The 12,733-nt window shown below is 45.6% G+C and overlaps 1 protein-coding gene across 3 annotated transcripts in view; it reads right to left on the bottom strand.

The window, feature by feature from the left end:
* The window catches only part of PIK3C3 (phosphatidylinositol 3-kinase catalytic subunit type 3), a 101,820-nt gene that overhangs the window by 25,041 nt on the left and 64,046 nt on the right, over positions 1-12,733 (bottom strand). For all 3 annotated transcript variants that reach the window (XM_072132851.1, XM_072132850.1, XM_072132853.1), the window contains 2 exons: positions 10,088-10,256; positions 668-758 (listed from right to left, as the gene is read on the bottom strand). In XM_072132851.1, the coding sequence (XP_071988952.1) occupies positions 668-758; positions 10,088-10,256 (260 nt within the window). The remainder of the gene's footprint in view (positions 1-667; positions 759-10,087; positions 10,257-12,733) is intronic.

Below are 12,733 nucleotides of genomic sequence, written 5' to 3'. Positions count from 1 at the left end.
CCCTTAGTGATGTTTAATGACCAATGGTAAAGCAATTTTGTTCCATACCAATTCAGCACCTGTTGTATTTATTTGGTTTCATTCTTCCAAGTATAACAGGGAAGGAAGAGGCATGAGCGATCTCACACGGCCATGAAGAAACCTAAAGAGCTATGATGAGCTAACCCAGAACAGTGGCCTCTAACCATGGTGTCTAGTTAAAAGGGTATTCTAATGTCCAATATTTATGATATATTCCAACTCAGGGACCTGCCCCTATATCTCGAAAAGTGACCCCTTTCCTGCGCCTGTGAAACCATTTTACATTCAAGTCTATGGGAGCTCCCATAATACCCAAACAAATAGACTTGATATTTCGAGATGAAATGGGTGAGAGATGGGAGAGATGAGGTGGGACCCCATCTATCATGTCATGTGTCAAACACTCTACAGGAGAATATGCCTTAAAAACAAACTAACTACGTATTCATTAAAAAGAAGGGAACTATAGTTTAGATATATATCGAAGGAATAACAGAGTCTTCATCGTTACGTAGAGTTCATTTGCATAACTGTCCAAAGACTCCACATGAGCCGGATCTCCAAAATCAGTAGAAAAAGCTTCAGATTTGTAAAGAAAAACAACAAAAAGAAAATGATAGTAAAAAGCCGAGTCTCCACCACTTACCTTTTTAACCGTCTTGTCCGGCTCTAGTGCAATGTCGGGGATGTTGGCATCGACCATCAAGGAGAACAGATTTAGGATCAAGTTCGAATACCTAGAAAGAAAATGATAAAGTTTATCCTTTCCATGGACTTTGCAGCAGCCTAGTGTGTGGATAAGATGACACAAAGCTTATGGACATGTATGACTTTTTAGCAGTTTTATCCTCCATCTCTAACGTTCAGTTGTCTCTGAGCTTCTGGACGGAGACCATTACTATGCCCAATCGGCCAGGACTCTCGATGAAAGCAATGGTCATTTCATTGAATGGATGGAAAAGGAAAAGGCCATAAAATTTGGACCTGGTCTAGACGAGGCATCAACCACTACAGTATATGAGCTAAGAAGTGTGGAAACCGGACAACCGGCGGTGATATAAAAGGCATCAGGGATGGGGCTTGTCAGAGTTTAAAATTCCGGGAAACCTTTAGTAGAAATTATTAAAATGCAATTGGGGTAATTTAAGAATTCCCAGGTGACACGGAACTATGGAAAACACTTCAGTCCCCCATGTAATGTATTAGATGGTGATGCCTCTCTCGTGGCCCTGACCAAAGTCCGAAGAAGATCCCCCATGGGCTCAGGACGAGAGGATCATGTTCAATTATTTCAATATTTCTCCACATTCGTTGCCGAAGAATCACTTCCAAGCAAAATCATGTAATAAACACAAATAACACCTTTAATTACACACAAAGGAGTATAAGGAAGCTGGAAGATTGCAGTCATATGAAGGAGAGGCAGCGACTCCCGGGGGATCACAGGTCACACGGCAGAGGATGCGCTAATTGTATCAGAGGAAAAGCACAGATACAGTTGCTGGAAAAAAAGAATCGAAGCCGATTGAGTTACTTATCTACAGATGACATTGTGAGCGATGGAAAGCTCCCTCCAATTACACTACAAGGCTCAATATTATACAGCATCCTCCCTCTCTGGCTAATAATATGGGACTGCAGGAGATGCAATATAGATAGATAATGGTGCAGATACACGAAAGAAGGATGGTGGAAGATCAGGATGTGCAGAAGGGAGGAATGGAGGAAGATGGAGATATACATGAACGAAGGATTGTGGAAGATGTGGATATATACGGGAGGGAAGGATGGTGGAAGATGTGGATATACAGTAGAGAAGGATGGTGGAAGATGTGGATATATACGGGAGGGAAGGATGGTGGAAGATGTGGATATACAGTAGAAAAGGATGGTGGAAGATGTGGATATATACGGGAGGGAAGGATGGTGGAAGATCAGGATGTGCAGAAGGGAGGAATGGTAGAAGATGGAGAAATAGATGAACGTACATGAAGGATGGTCGAAGATGTGGATATACAGGAGGGAGGAATGGTGGAAGATGTGTATATACGGGAGGGGAGGATGATGGAAGATGTGGATATACAAGACAGAAGGACAGTGAAAGATGGAGAAATGTTGGAAGATGGAGATATACATGAACGTACTTGAAGGATGGCGGAAGATGTGTTTATACAGAGGGAAGGATGGTGGAAGATGTGGATATACGGGAGGGAAGGATGGTGGAAGATCATGATGTACACGAAGGAAGTTTAGTGGAAGACGGCTGTATTCACAAGGGAAGGACAGTACGAGATCAGTATATAAAATATAAAATGGAAATGAGGATGCATAGGAGGGGGATGGGAGAAGTGACATATAGGAAGGAGGAGGATAATTTCTGATAAAGTCCTTTTAGAAATGGTTATAAAAAAGATTCAACAGTAAGAGGATGGAAAAAGATGCAAACATATGAGGGAAGGATGGAGGAAGATATGGGAGATGTAGACATAAAGGAAGGAAAAAATTATGAAGATGGAATAGGGTGTGGATAGATAGGAGGGAGGAGGAATGTGTGGCTATACAGGAGGGAGGAGGAATGTGTGGCTATACAGGAGGGAGGAGGAATGTGTGGCTATACAGGAGGGAGGAGGAATGTGTGGCTATACAGGAGGGAGGAGGAATGTGTGGCTATACAGGAGGAAGAGGAATGTGTGGCTATACAGGAGGGAGGAGGAATATGTGGCTATACAGGAGGGAGGAGGAATATGTGGCTATACAGGAGGGAGGAGGAATATGTGGCTATACAGGAGGGAGGAGGAATATGTGGCTATACAGGAGGGAGGAGGAATATGTGGCTATACAGGAGGGAGGAGGAATATGTGGCTATACAGGAGGGAGGAGGAATGTGCGGCTATACAGGAGGGAGGAGGAATATGTGGCTATACAGGAGGGAGGAGGAATATGCGGCTATACAGGAGGGAGGAGGAATATGCGGCTATACAGGAGGGAGGAGGAATATGCGGCTATACAGGAGGGAGGAGGAATATGCGGCTATACAGGAGGGAGGAGGAATATGCGGCTATACAGGAGGGAGGAGGAATGTGTGGCTATACAGGAGGGAGGAGGAATATGTGGCTATACAGGAGGGAGGAGGAATATGTGGCTATACAGGAGGGAGGAGGAATATGCGGCTATACAGGAGGGAGGAGGAATATGCGGCTATACAGGAGGGAGGAGGAATATGCGGCTATACAGGAGGGAGGAGGAATGTGTGGCTATACAGGAGGGAGGAGGAATGTGTGACTATACAGGAGGGAGGAGGAATGTGTGACTATACAGGAGGGAGGAGGAATGTGTGGCTATACAGGAGGGAGGAGGAATGTGTGGCTATACAGGAGGGAGGAGGAATGTGTGGCTATACAGGAGGGAGGAGGAATGTGTGACTATACAGGAGGGAGGAGGAATGTGTGGCTATACAGGAGGGAGGAGGAATGTGTGGCTATACAGGAGGGAGGAGGAATATGTGGCTATACAGGAGGGAGGAGGAATGTGTGGCTATACAGGAGGGAGGAGGAATGTGTGGCTATACAGGAGGGAGGAGGAATGTGCGGCTATACAGGAGGGAGGAGGAATATGTGGCTATACAGGAGGGAGGAGGAATATGTGGCTATACAGGAGGGAGGAGGAATATGTGGCTATACAGGAGGGAGGAGGAATATGCGGCTATACAGGAGGGAGGAGGAATATGTGGCTATACAGGAGGGAGGAGGAATATGTGGCTATACAGGATGGAAAGATGGGGGGAAGATGTAGATATTTGGTAGGAAAGGATGGAGGAAGAGACATATTATGGAAGGATAGAGGATGGAAGATGGTTTAGCTCTGCAAGAGGAAGTACTGAAGATATATACGGGAGGGGCTTAGAGAAATAAGTAGAAATGTGAAGGCGCATATAGATATATGGGAGAGAAGGGTTCAAGAAAATATAGATAAATGTGAGTTGAAAAGCAGTGAAACGTGGTAATATATAGATATTCAGATGTGTATTAAGAAAACTGAAAAATTATGTATATTATAGAAGAAACCTAAAAAAAAAGTCCAGAATTGTTTTCGTTGCAAAAAAAAGTTCTATTGTCTCCGGGCCCTCCCCGTTCTTTCTCCCTTCATCTCTTCCTTTCCCAGGTCCCCCCTGGGCCTGCCTTCAAAGCCTTTTCAGACTCCGATAGCCGAACTTTAAATCAGAAATGTCTGCAGAAAATACTCGGCATTATGTGTTTTCAGCGTTTCCAAGGCAACTGAAAGCTTCAGAGAATTTACCCAATCTTTACCTAATCTCTTTCATTATAAAACTGTTTAAGGAACTCTGTATCTGGAGACGATCTGTCGCTCAGCGTCTTTTCTTCTCTTAAATGGCGACTGATCAAGATGCTGAGGAAGCGTCGAGGAGCGGACAGATCCATCCTATTATAGGAAATGTTAAAGGGCCGCTCCGGATAAGGCGGAGAATATAGCGAAGGCTCCCGGTACAACCCTCCTCCCATCACTGTGATCACAATCTGATCCGGTCAGGGCATGGGATGTGCTTGTCTGGATCCCTTTCTCCAGACACCCTATTTATCAGTTATGGCTGTGCCCAATTTGCTGGATGGCACAATGCCCATTGCCCATTCTTATGGGTGTCGGACAGGGTGCCCACCCATCTTCATACTAGAGTAATAGACCCCACCAGTCTCCGAATCAGGTCGTCTTCTGCTGGATTTCTGGGTTACAGTCAGAGAATCCTCCGATTCCCCGGTGGGCCAGACCGACACTGCCTTGTTGATATTGCTGTGCCCATTTAAGTGGGTACCTCTGCATCCACTGCCCAGGCTGCAGGGTGTCACAGTGTGCAGTTTACAGTCACCACAGTGCCCAGTTTACCAGGTTCCACAGTGCCCATTTTGCTGGGTGTATTATCGCTCACTGCCCAACCTCCATAGTGCCCAAGCACGCCGATAACTAGTGCCAACATGCCCATTTTACTTGGTACCACTGTGCCCTTTGCCCAGGCAGCTGGGTCTCTGGCTTTGCCACTATGAACAGTTTATCAGATAATATCTTACCCGCCGTGCTGTCTGCCAAGTGCCATAGTGAGCATTTTATTAGTAATATTGTGCCCGATCTATCATGTATCCCCATGGGGAGTTACTGCGCCAAATGCCTAAAACTTACAACTATTACCACTGAGCCCACGGCCCAGTAAGACAAGTGTCACGCTATGTGGTTTGTTGTTGTCATTGTGCCCAGTGTAGGTACTGCTGCTCCCATTTAGATGGACATCACAGTGCCCGCTGCTCTGCATATATCATCAGTACTGTGTGCCCATTTTACCAGCTACCACTATGGCCCCCACCCAGCTTGCCAGGTGGATCAGTATGCAGTCTGCTGGTGGCGCTGTGCCCATTTAGATGAGTTCAGCAGTGCCCGTCATCTGCCAATTGCCACAGTATGAATTGTATTAGTTCCACTTTGCCCAGTTTTCCCAGTAGGAATGACCCAATGTGCCCACCTGCCCAGTCTACCAGGGATCAAAGCACACAGTTAATTGCCGGGTAATGCAATCCAATAAAGTTTACACTTTGTTAATATAAATGTTAATGTTATGTTTACATCGCAATAAGCGTTTACACAGTGTTAACTAACATGTTAACTTAGGATTTGCGTAAACTTGATGTTAGCGCAAACATGTGCGCACGCCCTCAGCGCTGCCGCTCATCTGGTAACGTCTTCCCCGAGACTCTCTGGACATTATAATTCTAGGAAAGGACTCGGCATCGGGAAGGATATTAATTATTGAGTTAATTAAAGTATGAAGTGTTATTGCCTCTTATCTCTTGTATCATCTAGTATATAGAAAAGGGCAGGAAGCTAATTATTTCCCTGATAGTCCTGTAATTACACCCCAACGTAACCAGCTTTTAATTACACAGAGAAGTTTCTTGCTTCCTTATTTTTCAGTACAATTTATCCCGTATCCCCCTCACCTGTCTCATAATAACACCGAGGGTCTTTAATAGATGCCGCTGCATTGGACATGAGTGTCCTGCTTGGGGTCTGCACGTAGGCCTCGGGACGTGACGCCAATGTGTGAGGATCGGCAGTATAGCAAAACGTCTTTTTGCTCGGAAAGCTCTTCAGTGCCGACCAAGAATGAGGGCTTTGGCCACTGCAAGGGGTCCTATTGGATTAGACTTGAAGAAATCACAATGTTGCGGGTGCACCGGGGGCCGAAACCTTCTGTGCAGCACTTGGCACAGGTCCTGGTGGTGGCAGACAATTACCATAACCTAATGTAAGGCTTGGTGAAGAGAAGGAAGAGTGGTTGTCGGTCAGTTATCCAAGGAAGGAGACTACACCAGGGAGAAGGACCAACCAGGAACTTCTTTAATTGCTCCATTTTCGTCAGGTATTTAAGGACCGCCGAATGATCTCTAAGTGAACACCTTAGCACAAGACTAGCAGCGCAGCACCGGGTGTCTCTACGCTCTTCCTTTTGGGTTTCGAAAGTAGAAACGGATCCAGCGCGGCGAACCATGGTCCAGAATTAAACCGTAGACTTAATCCCAAATATTGCATCTAGAGCGTCGTCAAGTCAACGCAGTGTGAACACTACTATTGTTATATCAGTTAATGCGTATCATAGTATTATAGTATCATAGTTTATATGGTTGAAAAAAGACACTTGTCCATCAGGTTCCACCAAGGAAGGGAAGGGATTGGATGAGGAAGGGATTTAGGGGAAACAATTCTATATAACATAACCATCAATGTTATTTAGGTGTAAAAAGGCATCTAGACCCTTCTTGAAGCTCTCTGCTGTCCCTGCTGTGACCAGCACCTGAGCTCTCTGCTGTCCCTGCTGTGACCAGCGCCTGAGCTCTCTGCTGTCCCTGCTGTGACCAGCGCCTGAGCTCTCTGCTGCCCCTGCTGTGACCAGCGCCTGAGCTCTCTGCTGCCCCTGCTGTGACCAGCGCCTGAGCTCTCTGCTGCCCCTGCTGTGACCAGCGCCTGAGCTCTCTGCTGCCCCTGCTGTGACCAGCGCCTGAGCTCTCTGCTGCCCCTGCTGTGACCAGCGCCTGAGCTCTCTGCTGTCCCTGCTGTGACCAGCGCCTGAGCTCTCTGCTGTCCCTGCTGTGACCAGCGCCTGAGCTCTCTGCTGTCCCTGCTGTGACCAGCGCCTGAGCTCTCTGCTGTCCCTGCTGTGACCAGCGCCTGAGATCTCTGCTGTCCCTGCTGTGACCAGCGCCTGAGCTCTCTGCTGTCCCTGCTGTGACCAGCGCCTGAGCTCTCTGCTGTCCCTGCTGTGACCAGCGCCTGAGATCTCTGCTGTCCCTGCTGTGACCAGCGCCTGAGCTCTCTGCTGTCCCTGCTGTGACCAGCACCTGAGCTCTCTGCTGTCCCTGCTGTGACCAGCGCCTGAGCTCTCTGCTGTCCCTGCTGTGACCAGCGCCTGAGCTCTCTGCTGTCCCTGCTGTGACCAGCGCCTGAGCTCTCTGCTGTCCCTGCTGTGACCAGCGCCTGAGCTCTCTGCTGTCCATGCTGTGACCAGCGCCTGAGCTCTTTGCTGCCCCTGCTGTGACCAGCGCCTGAGCTCTCTGCTGTCCCTGCTGTGACCAGCGCCTGAGCTCTCTGCTGTCCCTGCTGTGACCAGCGCCTGAGCTCTCTGCTGTCCCTGCTGTGACCAGCGCCTGAGCTCTCTGCTGTCCCTGCTGTGACCAGCGCCTGAGCTCTCTGCTGTCCCTGCTGTGACCAGCGCCTGAGCTCTCTGCTGTCCCTGCTGTGACCAGCGCCTGAGGCAGGCTATTCCACAGATTGACCGTTCTCATAGTAAAAAAGCCCTGTCGCCTCCGGTGATTAAACCTTGTTTCCTCTAGACGGAGACAGTGTCCCCTCGTCTTTTGATTCGATTTAATCTGAAACAATTTACCACCATATTATTTGTATGGACCATTCATATATCTATATAAATTAATCATGTCCCCTCGTAGTCGTCTCTTTTCAAGACGAAATAAATCTAGTAATTGTGTATCTTTACCACAGACGACATGTAAAGGCAGAGCAAACTTTAGCTCTAAAGCCTTACAAATGTAAAAAACTTTATAGAACGTTGACTAATTTACAATAAAATGTATCCTGGACTTCTGGTGACCTGGCAAAGTTCATTCTTGGAGGAATTTTCCAGATTAAACAAATATTGATAACGTATCCCTAAAATAGGTCCACAATATCAGACTGGTGCGGGTCCAACCTGTCCAGCAGTAGCACAGATCTGCTGTTCTCAACATCTGATAAGCAGAAAGTAGCGCACAAAGCCCAGAGCGCTATTCTCAGTTAGTGGTCAGACCAGGGTACTGTATGCTGCAGCTGGTCAGCGGGGGCCCCTCAGCTCAGACATGGTCAGGTCTACCCAGAACCCCCCTCCCCATTTGCTATAATTGCTCTATAATAGGATGCGTGTTCTCTGTAATGAGCCCCGGCCGTCTCTGTACAAATATGGACATGAAATAGTAATGGATTATAGAGGAGGAGACGTAATAACACTTTCTGTATGAGCCGTCACGGTAATGGATCACCTGCTCATTACTGCCGTGTTATTAATCAGAACTTTCCTTCCCCGTCCGATGCTGGAGGAGAGATGAATCCGTGTCGGCTGCTTGTCCTCCATCACTCACAATGGCTTTTACCTTGATGGCCGAGGACCATATTCTGACACTAATCCTTTCCATACAGCCAAGTATTAGCAATATCAGGACCACAGGGGTCCGACAAATCAGCTGGATCTGGCTCTGGTCTCTATGTAGTGGCCGGGGCGGGGAACTACAGCTCAGTTATTAATCAAGTGAGTTGCAGTAACGCATCTCCACCATCACTTTGCCAATGGCGCTGTTTTTCCAGTTCTCCTTTTGGCTTAGACCCTGGTACAGGATCATTGAGGTCCTGATCGGTCATCAATAAGCACAAGTTTGAGCCTTTCCAGGTGGCTATGTCCTGCAGAGATCACCAGCCATTGGTTACTCAATGTTGGGAGCGGAACAAATGAGAAAATGGAGGTATATTAGCAAATAACCCTTTAATTAAGCCCCTGGCCATATGCTCTCTTACAGTGTAGCATAAGGTCCACCGTTCTGGTGGGGTTAGCAGGTCTGCAGGTCACATGATTGTGAATATGAATGTCTCTCTTCTCACAGTCTGACCTCACCGACAGAGACAGGAATAGGGGAGGGGAAGGGATCAGGAGAAGTCATAACCTCCTGCTACAGCTCCTCCTAGTCAGCAGAGCTCACATGCGTAAACAATCACAGAGAGTTTCTGGACAACGCTAAAGTAAGTAGCAGGACTCCTGAATCACTTGATGAACTTTCAGGGATTATTCTTAAGACAGTAAATGCAACTTATGTAAAACTGTCTCATTAAGGACATTTTTCATAGTTCAAATGCATGACCATGACAGTGTAGAAGAGGGTTAGGGGTGTGCATTGTTAAACTGTCCATTTTTGAGCATGTCTGTGGGCTCCTGCCAGCTTCAGAGAGCCCCGGGAGTGGCAGGAGCCCCAAAAGAGATCCAAGAGAGCCCCGGGACCGGACGTGGTCAAAACCCTCACAAAATGAGTCCAGAGTATTGAAACTACCTGATAACAGCAAATATTTGCCAATAAAACTGCACAAAAACCACGTTAACAATAATATTACCATGAAATCTGAACCAGCTCCCAGAATACACCTGGGTAATGTGGGGCATGTCACGATGTGGAATGGTGACCTACATAGGTCTTAATAAATCTAGGTAGTTATTTTGAGCCAAAACCGACACAAAGAACAGGTGCAGGTCTCCCCATTACAACGCTGTATAGAAAGACTTACTGCTGCTTTGGCTCAGAACAACTGATGCAAATAAGTGAAGACCTGAACAGAGATGAGAACTGGGCCCAGGGTTCAGGGTGTGTTCACACGTCGCAGAAACACAATGTTAACAGCCATATAATTAGGAAAATCTCTTCTTCTCTGCGACATGTGACCAGGACATTACCTAGGGCGCACGGCCACTTACCTGCGGAGGTGCAGGAACGCTGTGTAACACTGCTTGCGGAAAGCCTGGTACTGCTCGCTCTGTGTTCCTCCCATCCCTTCCACCATTTCTTTGTTCAGCTTCATAGGTGGGGGCAGAGGTTTGGGGTCTCTCCCCAGGATGTAGCCAAAATCGATGTGGAACAATTTGCCTGGAATTGAAACAAAGCAGCAATAACTACAATGTATCCACCGCTACACTGCAATAGGGGGCAGTATTATAGTAGTTATATTCCTGTACATAGGGGGAAGTATTATAGTAGTTATATTCTTGTACATAGGGGGCAGTATTATAGTAGTTATATTCTTGTACATAGGGGACAGTATTATAGTAGTTATATTCTTGTACATAGGGGGCAGTATTATAGTATTTATATTCCTGTACATAGTGGGCAGTATTATAGTAGTTATATTCTTGTACATAGTGGGCAGTATTATAGTAGTTATATTCTTGTACATAGGGGGCAGTATTATAGTAGTTATATTCTTGTACATAGTGGGCAGTATTATAGTAGTTGTATTCTTGTACATAGGGGCAGTATTATAGTAGTTGTATTCTTGTACATAGGAGGCAGTATTATAGTAGTTATATTCCTGTACATAGTGGGCAGTATTATAGTAGTTATATTCTTGTACATAGGGGCAGTATTATAGTAGTTATATTCTTGTACATAGGGGGCAGTATTATAGTAGTTATATTCTTGTACATAGGGGGCAGTATTATAGTAGTTATACTCCTGTACATAGGGGGCAGTATTATAGTAGTTAGATTCTTGTACATAGGGGGCAGTATTATAGTAGTTATACTCCTGTACATAGGGGGCAGTATTATAGTAGTTAGATTCTTGTACATAGGGGGCAGTATTATAGTAGTTATATTCTTGTACATAGGGGGCAGTATTATAGTAGTTATATTCTTGTACATAGGAGGCAGTATTATAGTAGTTATATTCCTGTACATAGTGGGCAGTATTATAGTAGTTATATTCTTGTACTTAGGGGGCAGTATTATAGTAGTTATATTCTTGTACATAGGGGGCAGTATTATAGTAGTTTTATTCTTGTACATAGGGGGCAGTATTATAGTAGTTATATTCCTGTACATAGGGGGCAGTATTATAGTAGTTATATTCTTGTACATAGGGGGCAGTATTATAGTAGTTATATTCCTGTACATAGGGGGCAGTATTATAGTAGTTATATTCTTGTACATAGGGGGCAGTATTATAGTAGTTATATTCTTGTACATAGGGGGCAGTATTATAGTAGTTATATTCTTGTACATAGGGGGCAGTATTATAGTAGTTATATTCTTGTACATAGGGGGCAGTATTATAGTAGTTATATTCCTGTACATAGGAGCAGTATTATAGTAGTTATATTCCTGTACATAGGGGGCAGTATTATAGTAGTTATATTCCTGTACATAGGGGGCAGTATTATAGTAGTTATATTCCTGTACATAGGGGGCAGTATTATAGTAGTTATATTCCTGTACATAGGGGGCGGTATTATAGTAGTTATATTCTTGTACATAGGGGGCAGTATTATAGTAGTTATATTCTTGTACATAGGGGGCAGTATTATAGTAGTTATATTCTATTATATAGGGGGCAGTATTATAGTAGTTATATTCTTGTACATAGGGGGCAGTATTATATATGACCTTCATGATTTTTGGGCTGTACTGAGGTGTGGATTGGACCATAATGATACAATGGGTCTCTCATCCGTGTTGAGCTCCAGTATGAGTAACCTGGGTCTATTCTGTAATAAAATTAAAATCCACTCTGCGGTCATTTATAGTGGAGTATAATGCGCTCCCGGGGGACGGGTCTGACATATAACCGGATTAGCGTCTGATTACAGGTTATAGATGAATTTTCTGTTGCTGTTTGCATTGATGAAGGGGAGTGATTCAGCCGGATGTAACGTCGTGTAAGGTGTCGGGTATAGAGATGAAGCGTCTCCTGATACCAGGCCGAGGATGGGGGGGTGGCGGTGTTAATCATGTGGCTGCCGTTATACACCAGAGGGATATGGAAGACTCAGGGACACGGGACGTACAATTATATAGAAATATTACTACAATGATATATAACATCTGTATAGAGGTTATTCCCCTCTATAAAGGGATCGCTCCATGGATTCCAGAGCCCCCGCATGCAAGTTTACGCACATATATCCACTCTATTTAGCCAAGGGGGCGGAGCCAGGATGTCTGCACCTGCTAGGTACCACCCACATAACAGTAGAGACCAATAAGCAGTGGCAAGGGGAACACGTCAGGTCCCTCTGGGTCCCCATCACATGATAATATCTAGCGGAGTGATGATAGGACGGACATGGGACGTCACAGGGTAAAAGACAAGGTAAGAAACTTATACCTGGAGGGTTTTCTGGGATAAAATGAAGAAATATTCTCCCCCGGCGTCATCTCACTATGATTATTCCATTCCCTACATTTCTATTCCCCTGTAACCAGGAAGTGGAGAGGCTCATGTGACTGACGTGAACCAATCACCAGCCTCAGTGGTCACATGTCACACGTGTAACTTCCTGTCCTTACTCATGAGACCACTGAAGACTTGGAGAGGCCCCCAGAGCCTTAATACTACAGAAAAAGGGA

Source organism: Engystomops pustulosus, chromosome 1, assembly GCF_040894005.1.
Source record: "Engystomops pustulosus chromosome 1, aEngPut4.maternal, whole genome shotgun sequence".
Classification (NCBI taxonomy): domain Eukaryota; kingdom Metazoa; phylum Chordata; class Amphibia; order Anura; family Leptodactylidae; genus Engystomops; species Engystomops pustulosus.
Note: the sequence above shows the minus strand (reverse complement) of the source record. Positions and strands in the feature narration are given on the sequence as shown.